The sequence below is a fragment of the Pongo abelii genome, chromosome 13 (genome assembly GCF_028885655.2).
Source record: "Pongo abelii isolate AG06213 chromosome 13, NHGRI_mPonAbe1-v2.0_pri, whole genome shotgun sequence".
In the NCBI taxonomy this organism is placed as follows: domain Eukaryota; kingdom Metazoa; phylum Chordata; class Mammalia; order Primates; family Hominidae; genus Pongo; species Pongo abelii.
This window is the reverse complement of record NC_071998.2, coordinates 80,301,851-80,324,159: the sequence shown is the minus strand read 5'-3', so window position 1 is coordinate 80,324,159 and position 22,309 is coordinate 80,301,851. Positions and strand designations below refer to the sequence as shown.

Below are 22,309 nucleotides of genomic sequence, written 5' to 3'. Positions count from 1 at the left end.
AACATTACACTGGAGGTTTTAGCCAGGGAAATAACACAAGAAAAAAATATACAGGCGTCCAGATTGGAAAGGAAGAAGTAAAACTATCTCTTTGCAAATGACAGGATCCTATAGAAACTCCTAAGGAAACCACTAAAAGAAGATTAGAACTAAAAAATCAGCTCAGAATAAATAACTGTACTTCTGCCAGATATCAAGATACAAAAATCTATTGTAATTCTATGAACTAGCAATGAACCATCCAAAAATAAAATCAAGAAAACAATCCCACAGGGACATGGATGAAGCTGGAAACCATCATTCTCAGCAAACTATCGCAAGGACAAAAAACCAAACACCACATGTTCTCACTCATAGGTGGGAATTGAATAATGAGAACACAGGGACACAGGAAGGAGAACATCACACGCTAGGGCCTGTTGTGGGATGGGGGGAGGGGAGAGGGATAGCATTAAGAGATATACCTAATGTTAAATGATGAGTTAATGGGTGCAGCACACCAACATGGCACATGTATACATATGTAACAAACCTGCATGTTGTGCACATGTACCCTAAAACTTAAAGTATAAAAAAAAAAGAAAAGAAAACAATCCCATTTACAGTAGCATCAAAAAGAATAAAATACTCTAGCTGGGCATGGTGGCTCATGCCTGTAATCCCAGCACTTTGGGAGGCTGAAGTGGGAGGATCACTTGAGGTCAGGAGTTCGAGACCAGTGTGGCCAACATGGTGAAACCCCGTTTCTACTAAAAATACAAAAATTAGCTGGGTGTGGTGGCAAGTGCCTGTAGTCCCAGCTGCTTGGGAGGCTGAGGCAGGAGAATTGCTTGAACCCAGGAGGCAGAGGCTGCAGTAAACAGAGATCACATCACTGCACTCCAGCCTGGGTGACAGAGTGAAACTCCATCTCAAAAAAAAAAAAAAAAAAAAGAATAAAATATATTCAGGAATAAATCTAACAAAAGAAGTTGAAGACATACAAGACATAACAGAGGCAACTACAAAACAGATGAAAGAAATCAATGAACTAAATAGAAAAAAACATTTTATGTTCATAGATAAGACAATATTGTTGAGGGTACATCTGTCCCCAAATTGATCTACAGATTTAACACAATGCCTTTCAAAATCCTAGATGCCTTTTTCGGGGTAGAAATCAACAAGCTAATCCTATAATTCATATGAAAATACAGGGGAACCAGAATAGCCAAAAATACTCTTGAAAAAGTTGACAGACTCTCACTTTCTAACTTCAAAACTTACTACAAAGCTCTAGTAATCAAGATAGTATGGTACTGGCACAGGACAGACAGAAGTTCAGTGGGGTAAAATTGAGAGTTTGGAAATAAACTCTTACATTTATAGTTAACTTTTTTTTTTGACAAGGGTACCAAAACAATAAATGGGGGAAGACAGTCTTTTCAACAAATGGTGCTGGAATAGCTGGATATCAATGTGCAAAAGAGTGAAGCTGGATGCTTACCTCACATCACATATAAAAAATTTATCAAAAACATGAATGTAAAAGTTAAAACTATAAAACTCTTTGATGAAAACTTTTTATCACCTTGGATCAGGCAGTGGTTTCTTAGATACAACACCAAAAGTACAAGCAATAAAGGAAACAATAAACTGGACTCCACCAGAATAAAAACTTTTATGCTTCCAAGCATACCAACGAGAACATGGAGAAACAACCTACAGAATAGAAAAGATTTGCAAATCATATATCTGTTAAGGGGCTTGTATACAGTATACATAAAGAACATTTACAACTCAATTTTTGTCTGTTTTGCTCAGTTAGAAATGGGCAAAATAGATATATCTCTAAAGACTATATAAATGGCCAACAAGCATATGAACATCTGTTCAACATCATTAGGGAACTGCAAATCAAAATCACAATCACAATAAGATACCAGTTCACACTTACTAAATTGGTTATAATCAAAAAGATCAATAACAAATGTTGATGAAGATGTGGAAAAATTAGAACCCTATTCATTGCTGGTGGGATTAGAAAATGGTACAACTCGTTAGTTTTGTAGTTTTTCAAAAAGTTAAACATAAAGTTGTCATATGATCCAGTAATTCCATTTGTAGGTATGCCCAAGAGAAATAACATATACCCACACAAATACTTGTACACACATGTTCATAACAGCATTATTTGTAACAGCCAAAGTGGAAACAATACAAATATTCATCAATTGATGAGTAGATAACAAAATGTGACATATACATACAATGAAATATTTTCAGTGATAAAAAGGAAAGAAGTACTGAGACACACTACACTGTGGACAAATCTTGAAAATTTTTATGCTAAATGAAAAAAAACAGATACAAAAGTCTACATATTATGTAACTCCATTCATATGAATGTCTCAAATAGGCAAATCCATAGAGACAGAAAGTAGATTAGTGGTTGCCAGGGGCTTGGGGGTGGAGGGAATGGGCAAGGGAGTGACTGACTACTCATGAGTACTAGGCTTGTTGGGAGGCAATGAAAATATTCTGAATTAGCTAGTGGTCATGGTTATACAACTCTGAATATACTAAAAAACCACTGAATTGTACAATTTAAAGAGTGGCTTTTATGGTATGTGAATTATATCTAGAAAAATAAAATCGCCAAGTTGTCTTTTTCCTCAACATTGATTCTAGAGTTCCAAACCCAGAATCCTGATGAGAGGCTATGGAATGGAGTCCAAGAATACAATACCTCTTACAGGTACCAGCAGTTTTGGGAATCCCTGCCCTTGGGTGGGTCTGAGGAACAGACAAGATGAGGTCCCGCTCACAGACATGGCCCCCACTCCACCTCTGCTGCAGGTGACAGAGCATGAGAGGTAGGGCTGGGCCAGGGCCGAGATTCGGCTCTTTTCTCTGGTACCATAACCCCTACGCTGCTCATCATGTTTAAATTTGAAGACTAGTTTATCCCCAGGGGAAACTCAAAACAATTTTAAATGTTAGGTATGTCAAGTTTTTCAGGACAGTCAACATATATCTTCCTATCTACACATGCAAGCATTTTTAATACACATGAAGCACATGTGGGCGTACATAAGCTGCAAGTCTAGGGAAGCAAAGCAAGCACCGAGGGCTTGGAGTTTTGAGGTTACCGAGCCATTCTGAGCCTGGACTAATGAGATCACACCATAACTGAACTCAGAAGTACCAGGGCCATGGATAGTCTAGGATAAACACTCTCTCTGAGTCCTCTCAGAAGAGTGGTTTAGCAATCTCGACTCATACCATGCCTTCCCACAAAGACCAGAGGAAAAGAAAGGAGCTTTTCAGTGTTATTTGCATGCCAATACTGGTGTTAGGCAAGCATACGACAGAGCCACCCGTAGGTATTAAGAACAAATATTCCAATCAAATCTTCCAATAATTAGAGTTTCCTTCCACTAAGATGAATGTGAGCTATCATTTCCTAGCTCTTATGGCATGTGACACATTTCTTGTATTTACATTTTTAAAGAACTCAAATTACAGTCACTCTTATACAAGTTCTAGGCATCATAAAAAGCATGTTTCAGGAAAGTGTTAATAGACAACTCAAAAGAAATGTTACTCAATGCAGCCGAGGCTATTAGGAGCTCGAACTTCTCTCTCTTGCCAAACAGTTCTTCACTTTCTGTAAACTGCACAAAGGTTTCATTCAACATAGTTTGAAGGCTGAAAGTGAAAGTGACTCAGACTATTTTTGGAAAGGTCAAGAAAGTGCACCTGCCAATTTTCAAATTTCTCTGAAACCTTTTCCTGCAAACATCACCACTAAACCTACGTAGTCCCTGAGCTGCAACTTGATGATGTGGTGATTTTACTATTTCTCTCGGGAGGTTCAGGTACACACTGTGCTGTGGGTTCATGGGAGACTTTGTTCAGACAGCATTTTACACGTCAGTCTGTTTAAATGCTTTAGGGGACCAAAACATCTAAAGGTACCTTGGCAGCAAGATGGGGGAATGAACTGAAGCCTAGGAAGGAAGCCTGCCTACCCTTGGCCTGACCACAGCCACTGCAGGGCTAGAGTCCTCCAGTATCTCCTGAGGTGGGGAGCAGGTGGGCCGCTCCATGAAAACCAACTGGATGATGCGAAAATGGACAGCTTTGCTCAGGGCAATCTTCCCACCCTGGCCCCAAAATTTGGTACTATAAATGTGGCACTCAAACATGGGAATAATTTCTTAAAATGTTAGAGGAACTAAAACTCCTTTAACTGTAGATTACCTCAAGGGCCAATATAGTTAACCAGAGACACACCTTAGGCAGATACCTGTTTTCTCTGTCTCTCAAGGCCCAACTCACTAGCGACCAGTATTTGTAAGAAGACCCATCTTTCTTATCTGCTAAATCCATGCCAGTGTTAGAGGCCTGCACCAGTCAGAGTCTGCGCCAGTGCTGGAGGCCTGCAGTCTGCTTTCACTTCACAAAAACCGTCTTAAGTTGGAAGAACTGTCCTCTGGTGCCTCTTAACTTCCCGCAGCAATGGCCCTGCCCATGCCTGCCCACTTTCTGCTCTAACACTCCAGAGGCAGCAGGCAGCTTTTGGACCTAGGAGGGTGTAAGTAGCTTCCCTGCATAGACTTTAGTCGACATCTCTTGTCTCTGGACAAGCGCAGAGCAATGAGCAGAAGTGGGGAGGTGGGGAGGAGCCCTGCATGGCTTCCCCTCACCCTGGAAGCCTCTGAAGACCTGTTTCATATTGCAGTTCTACTAGAGGCAGCTACCATGTTTCCCTAGATTTCTCTTTTCCTGAGTGAAGAGCCCAGGTTCTTGTACATGCCTCCAAACCAGCCATGGTTGTGAGACCCACCTTCCCGTCTTCTGAAATATGAAACAAATAAAACATGACCACCACATAAAGCACTTTTATACAGATCACATCCAATGTGACTGGGTCTTCAAAACCATCCTGAACAACTACTGGATTCTTCTACGAATGAAGAAATGGGCTCAGGGACATGAGGCACTTTGTCCACGGTCTCATCGCTGACTTTGGTGGAGCTGAAACTTGGCCAAAGAGCTCCTGTGTGCTTTACAGAAAACTACAGAGTGAATCTATGACCACCTGAAATTGTAATGCTTAGTACTGAATACAACACTCCAGATGAGGCTGACCAGGGCCAAATAGAGCAACACACCTGTCACCCTTCCCGAAAGCTGTCTGGGACACTCTTGACCCACAGGGAGCACATCTTGCCCCCTTTTTGTTTTTTATTTTATTTTAGAGGTGGAGTCTTGCTCTGTCACCCAGGCTGGAATGCGGTGGCGCGATCTCGGCTCACTGCAAGCTCCGCCTCCCGGGTTCACGCCATTCTCCTGCCTCAGCCTCCCCAGTAGCTGGGACTACAGGGGCCCCGCCACCATGCCTGGCTAATTTTTGTATTTTTAGTAGAGGCAGGGTTTCACCATGTTAGCCAGGATGGTCTCGATCTCCTGACCTCGTGATCTGCCCACCTCGGCCTCCCGAAGTGCTGGGATTACAGGCCATCTTGCCCCCTTTTTGATAAGCATTGCTATCAAACCATGAGTCTTCACACGTATACTCCAGTAGCTGGTTTTAGGGGGAACTGAGTTGTGAGGACATACACCAATCACTACTAGCATCTTGACAGATCCAAGCATCATTCACATCTACCAAGACTGGCTCCGTGCCCTTGATGGTATAGCCATTAAACACTGGAACCCAGAACACAGAATGCCCAGCATGAATCCTGCTGCCTCAGTTTCTTAAACTATAAATCAGCAAACCCATTTCATAAGATTTTGGTATTAGGTGTGAAAACGCAGAGTGTCTGATAGAGGAGGCGCTGAGTGGGCATTAGCTCTAATTGTTACATTACTCACCTGTGTCATCAGATCAGCTGATAAGCACACTTTTGGTATCTTTCCAAGTAATGAGAAAATTGTCGACCAAATCAGAGCAAAGGACACTACTCCCTCTTGGTTGACAAAAACACACGTATCAACAGCCTTCTGTTATGCTGTTTGGCTGTTTTCAAGCTCAACAGTGACAAAAGGGCCAGTAGCCCTGGGTGTAATTCCTGACTCCAGCATGTACCTGCCGTGGGGCTGTGGGTAAGTGATCCCTCTATGGTTTTCTCTTCCTCTGTACCACAGAATAACCAAAGTGCCTATCCTTTTGGGGATGTAGTGTCTGTAAAGCACCTGGTAGGTATGAATGGCTTCATAAATGTTACTCAGTATTACCATAATATCCAGCTCTAATTCACTCATCTTATTTAGAGGGTATTTTCAGTGATCTTGTCAAAATGTTTCCTTAAATCAAAACACCACACAGTACTGTTTCTATATTAGGCCTTTAAAAAGGAACTTACATGTTGGTTCCTAGGAGCTCACTTTGGGACCCCTGAGGGAACTGCCAGCTCCCGGAAGAGGGGCCATCTCATGTCTTGCCACACATGCACGTCTCCAGGGCTGCTCCCGAGCCACACGGGTGCATGTCTTGGTCTGTCCTTGACATCCTTTATTTTCCCCACCAGGTCCCCAGATCTCTCATGCTGCCCTGAGAATTATTTTGGAAAACAAATAGTGTACACTAAGTTGCTTATTAGGTGCTAACCCTCTAAGGGGTAGCTGAATTTTTGGAGGTCCCAAAGAAGACTGTGAAAATCCAAAGGCAAGCATTTGAAACAGTGATTTTTTTGGAGCCTGAGACACAAATACAATTGAACAGAGGATTCGACCACCTTCCACCTCCCAAAATACCCCAAATCACAATATGTATCCTGCTTCATCTATGCAGAAGAGTATCTCTTACGTTGTTACCAGAATATTAGCAACTAACTTTAAAATTTTTTTTGTGAAACATGTATAGTTATTAATATACTATGAGAAAATAACTTCTATTGCTATTCTGATAAAGTTCAATACATACTGACGTAAGTATTAGTTAATATTTTACTAGATCGGTAGACAAATAATGGCATGATTAACTATTTCTGAATGTGTGTGCCAGGATCATTAGAGCCCAAGTAAGAGCAAATGTAGGGCATATCACCAGAGGTAGAAGTTCAGGTCAAGTGAGGAAAAGGGCCGATGGCCGGCCAGCAACACACCCATGTGCAGATACACACTTTTTCTAACTGCTGATCCATGAATCGACACTCCACTACTTTGGCCTATTCACGAAGCACTTAGAAAGGTGCTATCAGAAAAGTAACACTTTGTGACAAGCCAATTTTTGATTGCTAGAAAAACAACAAAAAAGATGATTGACAGGAAAACCAGATCCATCATTATTAAGAACAAAGCAAACGTGAAATGATCCTTTACATTACAGAAATCAATCTCAGAAAATCTGACTCTTATTTTTGCCATTACTAGAACTTTTCTCTTGCCTCAGAACTTTAGAAACTTGGAGACCTCTTTTCCTTTCTTTTCATAGACAAGTTAGAAATTAACCAGCACTAAATTACTTCAAAACCAGTAGGCCTCATGCTCTGAGATAACGGGAAATTTTTTCTTTATTTTGCTTTCATCCTCTGAATTCTATCTGTGCTTGATCACTCATCCTCCTTTCTTGAGAGCCTTCTCTAACCTAGTCTGAACACATGGATACGTCTACTGCATTTCCAACTGCATGCACCAACAGGCGGTGTGCTGGAGAAAGAGGAGCAGCCCATGCTCCTCCGTAGGTAGCACGGCCCTATCCAGAGCCCCGTGAGCTTGACTTGGGGGAGGATCAGGACTGCTTAGCAGCAAGACCGATACTGAAAGGAAAATCAAGAGAAAGGCAAACATTTATTCAGAGAATTGGACAGGCACTTTTCTCTGCCATAATACATGAAGTCTGCAATACCTTAAGTCACTACAGGACTTTGCTTTCAGATATATTCCAGTTACTTCATCACAACTTGTTAGGAAATTAAATGGTGCTTGATCAGTGACAGTAGACTAGAGTATGAATCCAAGAGAAACGACTCATACAGCACACTCTTAATATTTTTTCCTAACAACGTAATTATTTCCTGCTCAGTTCAAGAGAAGTGGTATTTAGCATGTCATGGATAGGACAAACTGGCCCTGCAACCTTTAAAAGGCTATGAAAACCACCACCAGCATTTTAGGTGCAAATTATCATGCACAAAACGAACAGCTCAGCAAGTGTATCAGTAAACAAGTATGCATGCCACCCGACACGACCACCACAGTGTGCCAAATGTGAATTTTAGTAAGCCCTCTTTATAGTATGATGATCAGCTGAGCAATCATCATAAATCTGCAGAGCCTCAGTACCAAAGGTGATAAAGAAACAGTGCTCACCTTAGTGTCCAAACATGAGTGAAGACACCGCCTACCTTTGTCAGGACAGACATCAGCAGACAGCCAGTCCACATTTGTCTCTTATAAGAATTTTAGAATTGAGGTTGAGTTCAAATTCCCAAGTTAAAAAATAAAGTTTCAGAATTTAAAAAATGAAGCCTACATGCTTTCAAATAGCAATGAAGTCACCACGATGAGGATGTAAATCCACAGTAAAATGGGTGTTTATCTGATATATGGAAATGTGAAAGGAGGACACCTTAGGGACACAGCTGGCCTGTACCACAGTGAAGCTTGCTGCAGGGGCACTCCCGGGGACGTCGTCTCCAGCATGACCAGACTCACACCTGACACAAACAAGGAAGGCAGGGTGGTTTGGTAAAATGAATGTACAGTAGAGCTATCTCAAATTATTTAAGGGCATCAGAATGTTCTCCTTTTTTCCACAGCGAATTCTCCAGTTCCCAATGTCCCACACAACTCCTACCTGTGCCTACTCCCCAGGTGTGGCTACTCAGGCATGCAAACTGGAAGCCCTCCATTTACAGCTTCTTGACCTGGCCTGGGTAGGAAGGCAGGTGTTTGTTAGGACAAAGGGTTGTTAAGTTCACCTCTTTCCCTTACAGAAATTGGATGCAAATAGCTGAGGGTAAGGAAGCAGAGAACAGTCTCCACTTTAATCCATGACCCCAAGCTATTTCCGTGCTCCAATCCTGGCTGCCCCATTTTCTTTCCTCCTTTGTGGGCAAACATCACCTTTCCTAGGCCAGGTGGCCGCCACACCACTTGCTGGGAGGAGGTCCCAGCAAGTCCCACTGCACTAGGTCTCCTGTCCGCTTTGGTTCTTTGGCTTCAGTCTTTGGATTCATTCTTCACCTTCAATACTGTATTACAGGACTGACTATGTAAAGAGGTTGCCTGATAGAAGCAGCAATGAAAGGGTTGTTTCTTCTAAAGTCCAGCATACAATGATTTAGTCAATTCAAAAAGAATGGGTTAAGAGAAAAATTCCCATGTTTTCTTTTCACTAATTTTATTTATATAAGGTAGTTTTCACTCAGAATATCAATTCATTTTTCAGGTTTAGATATATGTATATGTATCTGTTCATATGCATTAATCACTTAGAAACTTTATTTGGTATAACTTCACATTTTTGGTATATAGAAATTTTATTTTCTTAATGCAGCACAGTAGACATAGAATCAATATTATTCCCTAGAATGTGCAATATATAAATTATTCACATTAAAAAATTAAGAACAGAAAGCCTCATATGCAGTAAATATTTAAAAATGTATATCTAACTTTGATTCTGTTTCTGACTATACACTACTAGCTTTATAAATCTGAATAAATATGACATTTACACATTTAAATGAAGTACACGGATGGGTCCATTCCGGATGCTTATTACACTATATGAATAATCTGCTCTTCACTTTGGTCATTAAGATTCCATGTGCTGAGGCATATAGTGGATCCGAAAGACACTTCCAGGAAATACATTTATTACATTGGCATCTTAAGAATTTCTGTTCCTTTTATTCTCCTTTATAGCGAGGGGGCCTTTTCTCTTTAAAAGCAAGAAGACCTTCAAGTCTGTCTTTTGTTGGAATGGTCTAAGAAAAACAAAATATTAAGTATGTCAAAAATGTTAAAACAACTGTAAAAGTTTATCAAGCACTATCTAAGAAAACTCCTTAGAACCACATTCTAAAATTTTGAAATCAGTCACCTGAACAATTCTCCTAATTATGTAACCAAACTCATCCTTCTTACTCACCCCATTTTGCTCTTCTTTTTCTAGTTTCCTAATAAGGTGGAAGGTTATTATTGATTTAGATATTTTCTCTTTTCTAATATATACATCCAATGCTATTTCTATCTAAGCACTGCTTTCAGTATATCCCACAAACTTTGAGAAGTTGTATTTTCATTTTAATTCAAAATACTTTATAATTCCTCAAGACATCTTTGACATATAACATTATTTAGAAGGATGTTGTTTAATCACCCAATATTTTGGGCTTTTCCAGCAGTCTTTCTTTTATTGATTTCTAGTTTAATTCCATTGTGGTCTGAAGAATACCTTGAATAATTTCTGGTATTTACATTTAGTAAGTTGTAATTTATGGCCAAATGTGCTTTTAAAATTTTTCTTTGGGCTCTGAGGCTATTTCTAAGATGTTTGTAATTCACTTTCCTCATGGCACGTACTCATCAATGACAGGTGGTGATTTATATATACAAGCTGGGCACAGAGTCACACTCTAGATACTGCTCCTTTAAACAAGTGCTCATGCAGTTTCCAACTCCCAGGAAAGGTAGAACAAAAATTTTTTGCTATTTCAGATGCCCTAAAACAAAGTTCTATCTTTCAGAGAAAGACAAAAAAGGGAAAACATTTTTTTTTCCTCTCCAGGAAGACCTACTAATTTGTATGCAGTCATCCCTCAGTATCTGCAGGGGATTGGTTACAGGACCTCCTGCAGATGCCAAAATCTGCAGATGCTCAAGTCCCTTATATATTAATAAAATGGCATATCATATTACCTATGCACATCCTCCTGTATACTTTAAATCATCTCTAGATTATTTATAATACCTAATATAATGTAAATGGCATGTACACAGTTCTTATACTATATTGTTCAGGGAATAATAAGGAAAAAAGTCAGTACATGTTCAGTACAGATGCAACCATCTGGTTTTTTTCCTGAATATTTTCAATTTACACTTGGTTGAATCCACAAATGCAAAACTTACAAATGAAAAGGGCAGACTGTGTAAAAAATAAAACTATAATTTCATTAGTGAACTTCCAGTGGTCAGGAGAGAAGGCTCAGAGGTTCAGGAAAAGCCAAGGAGTCTCACCCCAGATTGCATGGTAGGCACATGCTCATCACCACTCTCTACCTCTCTACACTGCAGTGGGAGGCCAGGGCTATACCCACAAAAGAAAGCGTAAGCCTAGAGAGACAGCTCCTGCGTACCCACGACTGACTCAGTTACTCTTAAGAGTTTTCTAGATTATATAGACAAGAGACATTCCTGTGGAACAGAATCAGTCATAAGAGTTGGTAACAAATAGCAGAAACAACTAATTTCAACCCATTTGTATGATTTTGGAATGGGCACAAGGGTAATCTTGCTCAGTGAAATTCATTTGAGTTATACAGAAGGTAAATATAATTTGTAAGGGTCATCCTCATTGAATTTGTGATTGCATTACATACCTGAGCATAACAAGCTTCTTCTATGGCTAACCCTGTTACTAAATCGACCTGAGAATAAAAACATAATCCATTTCAGCAGAAATAACTTTGCGAAATGTGGTATATTCAACAGAAATTCAAATTGAATAACCCTATCCCCAAAGCACCCAATCCTTACAGCAGATCAGAGTGTGACCAACATGAGACACAGAACCAGGATTCCTGGGTTCGTCCTGACTCCATCACTTGGGAGCTGAGTTACCTTGAGGAAGTTATTTAACCTCTCTGTGCTTCAAAGAGGCATGTCTGAACAAGCGGCTAATTATAATGCTCACCAAATGGGAGTATTGTGAAGATTAAATGAGTTAATCTAGGTGAGGCCTTTATATCGACACACACACACACAAACACACACACACACACACACACACACACACACAATGCTTAGTACATAGTAGGGGCTATATAAGGTATTTGCTATTAGTATTGTTACCATTATGTAAATATTTAAATAAACCAATCAAATACTTTTGCAAATTTATGAAACTGTATTTACTGCTAACAAAGTCAATCTCTTTTTACTGCCATACAGCCCAGGAAGATACAGAGGTTCCTTAGTCTACAAAAAGGAGGCACTTTTCTTCAAAATACCCATAATTTAACCAAAATATAACAACTGCCATGAAAAGTCCAATAAATGGGTATATGCATCACCCCCTCCTCCCAAGCCTGGGGCCTTCACTCTTTTGGAGTCATCTCCCTGGGGTACCCCCAAGACACACGATGGATTCACCTTGTACCTGCATTGCGTGTGCCTCCCTGCAGAAGGCACACTGAGAAGCTAAAGGTGAAGAGAGCTAGGAGTTCTTAGAATGTTTTGTATAATATAATACTGATGCTAAAAATACACAGAATGCCCTGTTATTTTGGTTTTCTATGAACTACTAGCCAATAAATCTGTCTGTTAACTCGATGGCAAAAATAATGAGCATGTCATAAGCTTCAGGGCACCAGTAAAATTACTGAATTCTGTGCTTGTGATACTGAATTAGCAATAACCGTAAGAATGAAATAAATGACGTACCTGCAAGCAATTTCAGTAGCTTTCAGTAATAGTAGCATTTAAACAACCATATTTTAGAACTTTAAAAAAAATGTGGCAGTCTAAACATGGTTCATTTAAATTAAATCTCCACTCTCCATTCCCAAAACAAACTCAAGCATTAAGGAACCTACCTCCATCCCTTGATTAATTGCTAATTTTGCCACTCTCATTGCAACAGGTCCCTAAAATTCAAATTAAAGAAACAGACTTCAATTATTATTTATGCAAATTATGTCATATATCTTAATAAAATTCAGAATTCCCACCACTGGATCCATTGCACAGCCAGCAATGGCTGTCAGATACTAGATGGAAAATTTTCTGAGCCTTGCAAGGCTGTAATTAAAGAGCAACTGCAACAACCGCATCAGCACATTATTTAGATTCCACGTTTTGTTATGCTGCAAACTCCGGATCCTTAAAGGTGAGCAGGTAGTGCATGTCCAGCTGTGAGCTTGCTGTTCTTCAGCAACACTTCCTAGAAGTTAAGTAGAGGAAGGAAAAGGAGGTAAAGTCTTTGCCTCAGTACCATACCAATCAGGGGTTTTGAAAGAAGCTTGGGCTGGGGATGAGGCTATTGCTATTGATTAAGGTAGGGTTCTGATATCATCTCTTTCAGACACTGGCTCTCTATCTTTCCTCCATTCACCTTGACAACTAACAGCAATGATGGTGGATTAATCAACAGTGTCCTCTAAGCAGTGCTCCCACAGCACACATAAATTTGAAGTCTACGTAAGTCTTTAAAGATGTAGAAGAGTCACAAGGAATGAACTGGATATCTGTTGTGAGAAGGAGAATGTTACCTGTGTCTTGCAGAAGCCAAACTCTTACCAAGCAGAAAAACCAGAATCCCTCAGATGGAATTTCGTTATTCGATCACATTTTAAAGTCCTAAAATACCACTGATGGGTGATAAATGTGAATTCAATGCTATATTTTGAACTGAATGCTCTTTTGAATTAAAACACATGGTAGGCTCTAAACAACAGGCAAAGCAAAGGACTCTTGGATGGTGACATGGATGAATGCATGAAAAGACATGTTTTCCTATCAAGGAGTTTCTATTATTAAATTTGACCTATCTAAATTTTCTTCCAAATCATGTTTACAAATCTTTTTCAAAGGCCACAATTTCCAAGGCTATAGTTGTTAGACAAATATCTTATAGATAATTCTTCCCACTGTGATTTGTATGTGTCGTAGACACCACCACCATTTTTTTCATGATAATCAATCCATTTTATTAAATGGTGTGCTCCTCTAATTTTTCCATCTTCATCATCAACTGACCAAGAAAAGGTGCTTGTCAAACTCCTAGATGCACACAAATCCCCATCCTCCTTGTTAAAATGCAGATGTGGACTGAGTGGGTCTCAGATGGGCCTGAGATTCTGCACGTCTAACAAGCTGCCAGGAGATGCGCAGGTTGCTGGTCCACAGACCACACTTTGGGAAGTAAAGTTTAGAAAGCCATGAGAAAAACAAGAAAATTCAAAATGCTATTAGAGATAGTGCTTGATTTAATTTGTTTCCCCCTTAAAAAATTTCCAGTGCCTTTTCTTCTTTACAAGCCTTTTCTTCTCAGATAAATGGAAGTAATATATAATACAGATATCACCTAGAAATACTGATTTTACAGAAGCTTTCAGTTATCTGGAGGACTAATCATTTGGCAACAAAGTAACAAACATAAAAATAAAGGTGATTCCACTCAAACTTCATTTGGTGACTCGTGCATGTAATTTTGCAGTCACATATTTTCTGAAGTAACTCAACATCTTCTTATACATTTGACCTGGAGGAAAATTAATTTTAACAATCAACATTCTGAAGGAGTGTCCTTCCAATGAAAGGTGACAAAGGCACATGCACAGGGACTGTGATGACGGCTGGGTAACCACACAACGGGATGCGGCTCGACACACTGGCAGTGGAAGGAGGGAGCGGAGGGGAGGACAGTGCTCACGTTCTCAGGCGGGGCGGTGTGTGGACGGTGGTGGCATTTGCTGCATGGTGGCCACAGAAGCATCATGGGAGAGAGAGCAAGTCAGGCCCTAAGGGGCTAATAAGCTGCCTATAGGGAGCTCTGAAGCAGAGAGCTGAACATCCATGTCAGGAGGCCAGGAGCGGGCTCTGCAGATCATCAGAATTGGAATTGTGCCATCACCTTTCTTAAACACACCCCTTTCTTTCAACTGAGGTATGTTTTGGTCATAAAGTTTTAAGCCAAGGTAAGTTATAACACCAATATTCAGTCAAATTATACTCTCCTGATACTCGTACCTTTAATTTGTTTTTAGGTAGAGGTTTCTCTCATATTTGGGGAGAATAAATAAGTTTGTAGTGAGAATCTTATCTTTTTAAGGCAAAAATCTTTTTTATTTGCTCTGTTTCCATCAATCCAACAAATACTTATTGAGCATCTACTGAATGTATGGCTCTGCATTACCTTATGTGGGGAATAAATTATATAACGGTCCTTCCCTAAAAGAGCTAACAGCTCCTAAGTTAATTAAGAAGGACCAGAAGCGTCAATGCCAGGCAGTGTGGTTTTAAAAACTGATTCAGCAGGTGCATACCAGCAGAGTGGGGCCTGGTTTGTCAGCAAAGGCTCCTGTGCTGAGTGCCAAGAACACTTTCTGAAACTGGATGCAAGACTCTGAACAAATGTGAGCATTCATGCATTTTTAAAAAGAATCAAATGCATGAATTTGGAATCTCATGGCATTCCCAAAAAGATCCACAGCCCACAAAAAGGTTGTGAATCCTGTTTGAGTTAAGCAACCCTGAGTTAGAAAAATTATTTTGACTCTAGAAATTGGTTAGGGGGTTATAAAACTTCAAACTCCACTAGGAATAAAGAAAGATCACTACTGCTTACACAGCAAAAGAAGACTCTTTCTCTCAATTTAAAGCCCTTTAATCTTGTGATTTCAGACCAAAGGCATATTTGAAAAATATATCTGAACGGGTAACAAAAAGAATTGCTTAAAACAGGACTGTCAGTGCACGGCCACTGATACCACTCCTGAGTCAGCCATACGCATTGTGTTCTAGATTTGAAAGTGTACTTGTGAGGAAACACAATGGAGTCAAAACAATGCCTACACCACCATAGGCAAACACACAGAAAGACAAACAACTGCTGCTTTTCAAGCAGGCTTTTCACTTTTCAAGTGAAGCCACTGCAATGAAAGTCCACTCTGGCACAACAGACTACGGTCCCTTACTAGAAAACAGCATATTTCAATGTATTTTGACTTGGGGTGGCCCAGTGTGACAGCCAGCCCTATCACTCTTTCTTTCCATGGCTACAGCTTTCGTTAGAGCGCTCAGCTGGTGAGCAAGTTAAAACACCTTGCTAGGAAGTTGTGCACATGTGACAAGCATTGTCAAGGGATATTCTATCAAAGTGTGGCTACAATAAGGCCCTTGGAGCATCTTCAAAGCGTCATCAGAATTCCACAGGATCACAGTGTTTATCTCGTGTAACTGCTCTAGTTTTACAGAGCCCACGCATCCCTTTACTTGGAAGCAAGCCAGGGACTTCTTCCGTAGGCAAGATGACTGCTGTTTTAGTCAAAGTGTTATAATGTTTCCTAAAATGAGAAAAAATAAACTCTAATGAGAGAAATACCTGAGGTAAAAACTCTCTCGCCAGGTCCAAGGCCTTTCTGTAGGCCGCATCTCCCTCCTGGTTCTGTTCCAGAACGTGGCTGATTAAGCCCACTGCTTTGGCTTCTTGGCCATCGAGGACTCGCGCAGAGAATATGAGCTCCTTGGCCAGGGACATTCCAATGGCGCGTGGCAATCGCTGTGTCCCCCCTGAGGGGTGAAGGAGACAGAAAAGGCAATGATTTGACATCTGTTAGTTTTAACACTTCAGTGTTTCATATCTTCATTTATAAAAATAAACCAGGGCCAGAAGTTTATATATTAAAATTAGTAGCTGGAAAACTACTTCAGAACAGAATCTAATTTCTTAATTCCCTTATAAAACTAATAACACCAAAAAAGGACTCGAGAACCTTACATCCTTATTAAGTGATTCTGGCACTGAGTATCACCTGCAACCTCTCTGGTATACCCTGAGTCCAATCCACAGTCATCACCACATCAGTAACCATCAGGTGAACAGCAGTGGATAGGCAGTACCAGCCAGTAAGTCCACTGACTAGAAAGGCAGAGTTCCACCAAGCTTGGCATTCTTCTTTCAGCTTAAATAAATCTTAACACATTGTGAGACATTCAACTCCTGTTCTTTTAAAGAATCCTTTATGGTGAATACATTGTAAACAAATTTTAATCTAGAAATAAAACCAGACAATGACTCATGAAAACAGTCTTTGTCCTGGTAGTATTTTCTCAGTGCAAGTCCTGGTCATCTCCGTTAGCTCTTCTCTCGGAGACGCTCTCTCACACAAACACACCCCTTTTCCAGCTGGTGAGGAAAATCCACTGTGTGTGAAGTCAGAAGCCATGCATTTGGTTTTGACGTTGCCACTTACTACTTTAGGGACTTCGGGAGTTGATTAACTCTTCAACTCCAAGGGAACACAGTGGGTATATTAGCATGATTTAGGGTAAACGTAGGTCAGAATAGTTCTACAGCAAAAGATGCCTATTTTTGTTGAAGATGGCCTAACTCACTAGATCCATCTATGTATTCACTTCAGTATCTTCCAGTGATGAGGACGGGATCTCATTAAATACAAAGTTGGGCAAAAGCAGGTAACACAGGTCTAGCCTCAATGTCTACCAAGAAGAAATGAAAACAGCTTCAACATCAGCGTTCACTTAAATCTCACCCTATCAATGGCTGTGCCAGGAGGCAGAGGAGCAGCGAACTGACCCCCTGCAGAGCAGGAAAAGCAAACTGACGCCCACCATCTACACAAGCTCACTGGGTTTTACTTGACCTACAAAATTTAAAACTTTTCTTTCTGCATTAGTTAGCAACATTTAAAACTAGACAAGTGATTTTATCTAAAAAACCAATTTCCCTCCAGTACTTTTCCTTTAAAGGAAAGCAAAATCATTTTTTGTTCACATCTCTGTGAAAAGTGGAAAAAAATTAAAGACCACAAGAAGGCACATGTTTAACAAAGTATGCCTCAGTTGGAAGAACAGAGCTTAAGATGCCATTATTAAGCAAACCATATTAAGAACCATAATTAATATTTAGAACACAGGTAATATTTAGAAAAAGAAACCCTGAATGAATTGTAAAAGGACTAATATTTTCAATACAGACTGTTTTCAAACAAATACAATAATGCTACCGCAAAATGCAGTTATTACGTGTTTAAGCTGCCCAAGCAGTTAGAGATGGTGAGTTTATACACGTTTACTCGATACGGCAGAAAATATGTGTCTGAAGACAATGAATTATTGACAAATTTAAATTTAACTTTCGACAATGATGTTGCTCAGTGTAGTAAAGATAGGTCTGAGAACTTACGGGATAAGCTGCATGGAAAAGACAAGCTATTTATGGTGCTTCCAATGGCAGCTGATTAGAACACAGATATAAATATAACTCAGATGACTATATTTACTCATGGAGCTGATGAGAATTTTGATGAGACTGAAGAACTTAACGAATATATATTATTCATGATAAGCATATTAGGAAATGGTTCTTTCTCATGTTCTATGAAAAGTTTAATGTAGACTGGTCAAAATTAACAAATGTGACCCACATTGTTAATGTCGCACTTTTTATTCAAGAGAAACAACATTTTCCAAGTCCCGGAAGCTCAAACTCGTTCATCATATTGTTCCACTTATAGCATGATTCTGAGGTATGAGGATTTTTGCAGAAACTTAACAAAGTAACGGTCATGTAGGTGGTAACTAACACTACGAAAAAGACCCAGTCCCTTAAGCTGAGGGGCAGACAGCCGGATGCTTTGTTTCTTAATCTGGATGCATAACACAACAGATGGCTGGCGGGCCTGCGGTGGAGGCTAGCGGTATGGTGCAGAAGAGAACTAACCTTCCGACCCATTGAAAACAATGCATCACAGGAACCAGGGGAAAACCCTTGGCGTGGCTCACCCACTAACACTGCATCCAGGACTTGATCTTTTTGGATGACATCACAAGCCATCTACTTTATTGTCTCATATAAATGGAATCATTCAGTATTTGTCTTTCTGTGATTCACCTGTTTCACTTAGCATAATGTCCTCAAGATTCACCTCTGTTGTAGCATGTGTCAGAAATCCATTCCTTTTTCATACATACATTTCAAAATGTATATACCACATTTTGCTTACCCATTCACCCCTGGAAGGATACCTGGGTTGCTCTACCTTTTGGCTATTGTGAATAATGCTGCTATGAACATGGATATACAAATATCTCTTCAAGACCCTGCTTTCAATTCTGCTTTCAGTATATACAGACTGGGACTGCTGGATCATACAGTAATTCCATTTTAATTTTTTGAGATATCACCATAATGTTTTCCATAGTCACCAAACCATTTTACATTCCTACCAACAGAGAACAAGAATTCTAATTTCTCTACACCCTCACTAACACTGACTATTTTTTTTTTTATAGTAGCTATCCTAATGGGTGTGCAGTAGCATTTTGAAACCCGCCCAATAGTCCCACAGACAGTACTTTTTGGATAAACAAAGCAATTGACCCTTCTGCTGTTAAAGCTTGAAACTTGCATCTGTTTTGAGTTTCTTCCCCAGAAAAGGACCTTCAGGGCTTGCAAAAAAAGTATCAAAGAACCAAAACTCAGCCGATCACCACACCAGATGACTCCTTGCCCCTCCCTAGTTCTTGTTTTCTTACACATTGTTACATTTCTTCCCTGCTATATAAACCCCTAGTTTTAGTGGGTTAGGGAGATGAATTTGAGGCTGAGCTCCCATCTCAGCAGCAGCAGCCGATTAAAGCCTTCTTCCTTGGCAATACTTGCGACAGTGATGGGCTTTCTGTGCAGTGAACAGGAGGACCTAGACAAAACCTCTGGTGTTTTGGTAGCAATTTCATTGTTAGTAGTGATGCTGAGTGCCTAAGTTTTCATGTGCTTATTGGCCATCCATATATTGTCTTTGGAGAAATGTCTATTTAAAGTTCTTTGCCTATTTTTAATTTGCATCTTGAGTTGTTTCATTTGTTGAGTTACAGGAGTTCTTTATGTATTCTGGATATTAATCCTTTATCAGATATAGACTTGCAAATATTTTCTCCCATCCCATGGGTTGCCTTTTCACTCTGTTGATAGTGCCTGATGCATAAAAGTCTTTAATTTTGGTCCAATTTACCTCTTTTTTCTCTTTTTGCCTGTGTTACTGGTGTCATATCCAAGAAATTATTGCCAAATCCAGTGTTATAAAGCTTTTTCTTTATGCTTTCTTCTACGAGTTGTATACTTTTAGTTCTTATGCTATGGTCTTTGATCAGTTTTGTGTTAATTTTTGCACAGGGTATAAAGTATTCCCAACACTATTTCTTGAAAGGGACATTCTTAAATGATTACACAAATACACGATTTCATTCACTCATTCCCACTGAAATTTTAACTTTTAGAACATTTGTTTGGCAAGAAATTATCCCAGTTTGCAGAAATCTAAGACTGATTGCCTGAATTATATATATTTTTACATGTGTGAAACTGAAAGTAAACTGTCCCCTCCACCCCTCAGGCATACAAAATTCATGATTTCAAGCTTTATAAAAATGATATAATCTGTTCAGTTTGCCTTTCTCAATTACTAATGATACTATGAGCAAAGAACTTTACAAATGGAAGTTACAAGGCAATATTGGACAACTAAACATGATTGATATGGAATCTAACATTTTTACAAATATCTCCGGAATAGTTACCCCAAATGGCAAAACTTTTTATGCCAACATTCTTTTCCAGCTTGAAAGTACTTAAATTTATGAACAGGCATTTTCTGTAATTAAATTAAATGAAACTCAGTACTCTTGCTGGTTAAGGAAGTCAAATAGTGCACAAAAACATCCCAATCCAAAAGATAAGATGTGCCAAAATCTTGGTGCAATCATAGCTCACTGTAGCATCCACCTCCTAGGCTCAAATGATCCTTCTGCCTCAGCCTCCCTAGTTAGCATGCCATGCCTGGCATCAGACTGTAAGCTCCAAATGTAAAGAGGAGAACTAGAAAAAAATTACTTCAATTCACCTTTTCTTAATTCTGAATATCAAACTCCAATATTAACTTAGAGTTAGGGGTAAAAGTGAAGATAGTGTATCCTATTTCTGTCAGTTGACTGTTTTACACCAGGCTTGCTTCATTAGATTAGATGATATAATCTGCTAGTTCCTTTAGGCATTTGAATTCAGGATTCCTCAAGTGCCATTTCTAAACAGTCTTGGTGACTGATGACATTAAGCAGTGGAATTAAAAAATAGGATTGTCCTTGGTGAAATTATAATTGTTTCAGTCTGACAAGCAGCCCTAATGCACTCAAGGTGACAGAGGTCTACAAAACTATTCAAACTCACACTGTCCATCCCAACAGCTTCCAATGCAGAGCCTGACTCCTGGTCAGGATCTGCTCTGAGGCTCCCTGGGCTGGAGCTATATACTCAGGGATTATGACATCAGCAAGTAACACATTCCCAGGACACTCCTGCAGATACTCCATAGTACTACAGAGTATGAGGAGAAATGTGACGCTAAGCTGAGAATTATAGGATAGCTCACAAGGCTTCCACTAAAAAACAAAGATCTCACAGCGACCACAGTTAATAATAGTATGTACTGTATGATTTTGAATGTTCTCACCACACAAAAAAACATAAGTTGGTGAAGTCACGGATATGTTAATTAGCTTGACTGACTCTTTCTACAATGTTTACATAGATCAATATACCATGGACAGGCGTAGTGGTGGCTCACACCTGTAATTCCAGCACTTTAGGAGGCTGGGGCAGGGGGATAGCTTGAGCCCAGGAGTTTGAGACCAGCCTGGCCAACATAACAAGACTCTGTCTCTACCACACACAGAGATACAAAATCAGCCAGGCATCGCATGCTGACTACGGAGGCTGAGGCAGGAGGATTATTTGAGCCTAGGAAGTGGATGCTACAGTGAGCTATGATTACGCCGCTGCAGTCCAGCCTGGATGACAGAGCGAGATCTGTCTCTAAAAATATAAAAACGAAAACAAAATTATCACATTGCACCCCATAAATATACAATTATTTGTCAGTTAAAAATAAATTTTAAAAAACAAGTGCCTCAAATCTTCCTAGAGGTAGTAAATTTATAGCACTTTTCCTTCCACAGAAAAGCAACTATAATATTTCTGCCATTTCAACACCCCACCAGCCAAAGGTACTATGTGAAGTTACGTGTACCTACATGACACTATGTCCAGATCAGCAAGCAAAAACTGAGTTCCAAAGCTGCATTACTATGCTATGAAGAAAGAAAGCGCCTTGGCCACTGCCCTTCCCTTTCTAATGTGTGAATGCTTAGAATATACAAGGGGATTTCTAAGGCTTTTTGCCTTGGCTGTGTCAACTTGGAGGTTCTGATTCAGTGAGTATGAGGTGAACCTAAGGTTCTGCATTTCTAATAGGCTCCAACATTCAGCTGAAGAGGCAGCAGAATCTACTAACCCACTGCTCTAAAACAGGAGGTGGAGAGATAATTCTCTTAAATTAAAGCAACAGAA

The 22,309-nt window shown here is 39.8% G+C and overlaps 1 protein-coding gene across 8 annotated transcripts in view; it reads right to left on the bottom strand.

The window, feature by feature from the left end:
* Positions 1-9,320: 9,320 nt before the first annotated feature.
* Positions 9,321-22,309, bottom strand: part of AUH (AU RNA binding methylglutaconyl-CoA hydratase) — a 152,024-nt gene continuing 139,035 nt past the window's right edge. For 4 of the 8 annotated variants that reach the window (XM_063714276.1, XM_024252592.3, XM_054520171.2 and 1 more), the window contains 4 exons: positions 16,268-16,455; positions 12,759-12,809; positions 11,544-11,591; positions 9,321-9,926 (listed from right to left, as the gene is read on the bottom strand). In XM_063714276.1, the coding sequence (XP_063570346.1) occupies positions 9,849-9,926; positions 11,544-11,591; positions 12,759-12,809; positions 16,268-16,455 (365 nt within the window). In that variant the 3' untranslated portion in view covers positions 9,321-9,848. Of the gene's footprint in view, positions 9,927-11,542; positions 11,592-12,758; positions 12,810-16,267; positions 16,456-22,309 lie in introns of those variants that run through there. The other 4 variants (XM_054520169.2, XM_054520170.2, XM_054520172.2 and 1 more) reach the window with 2 other exon arrangements.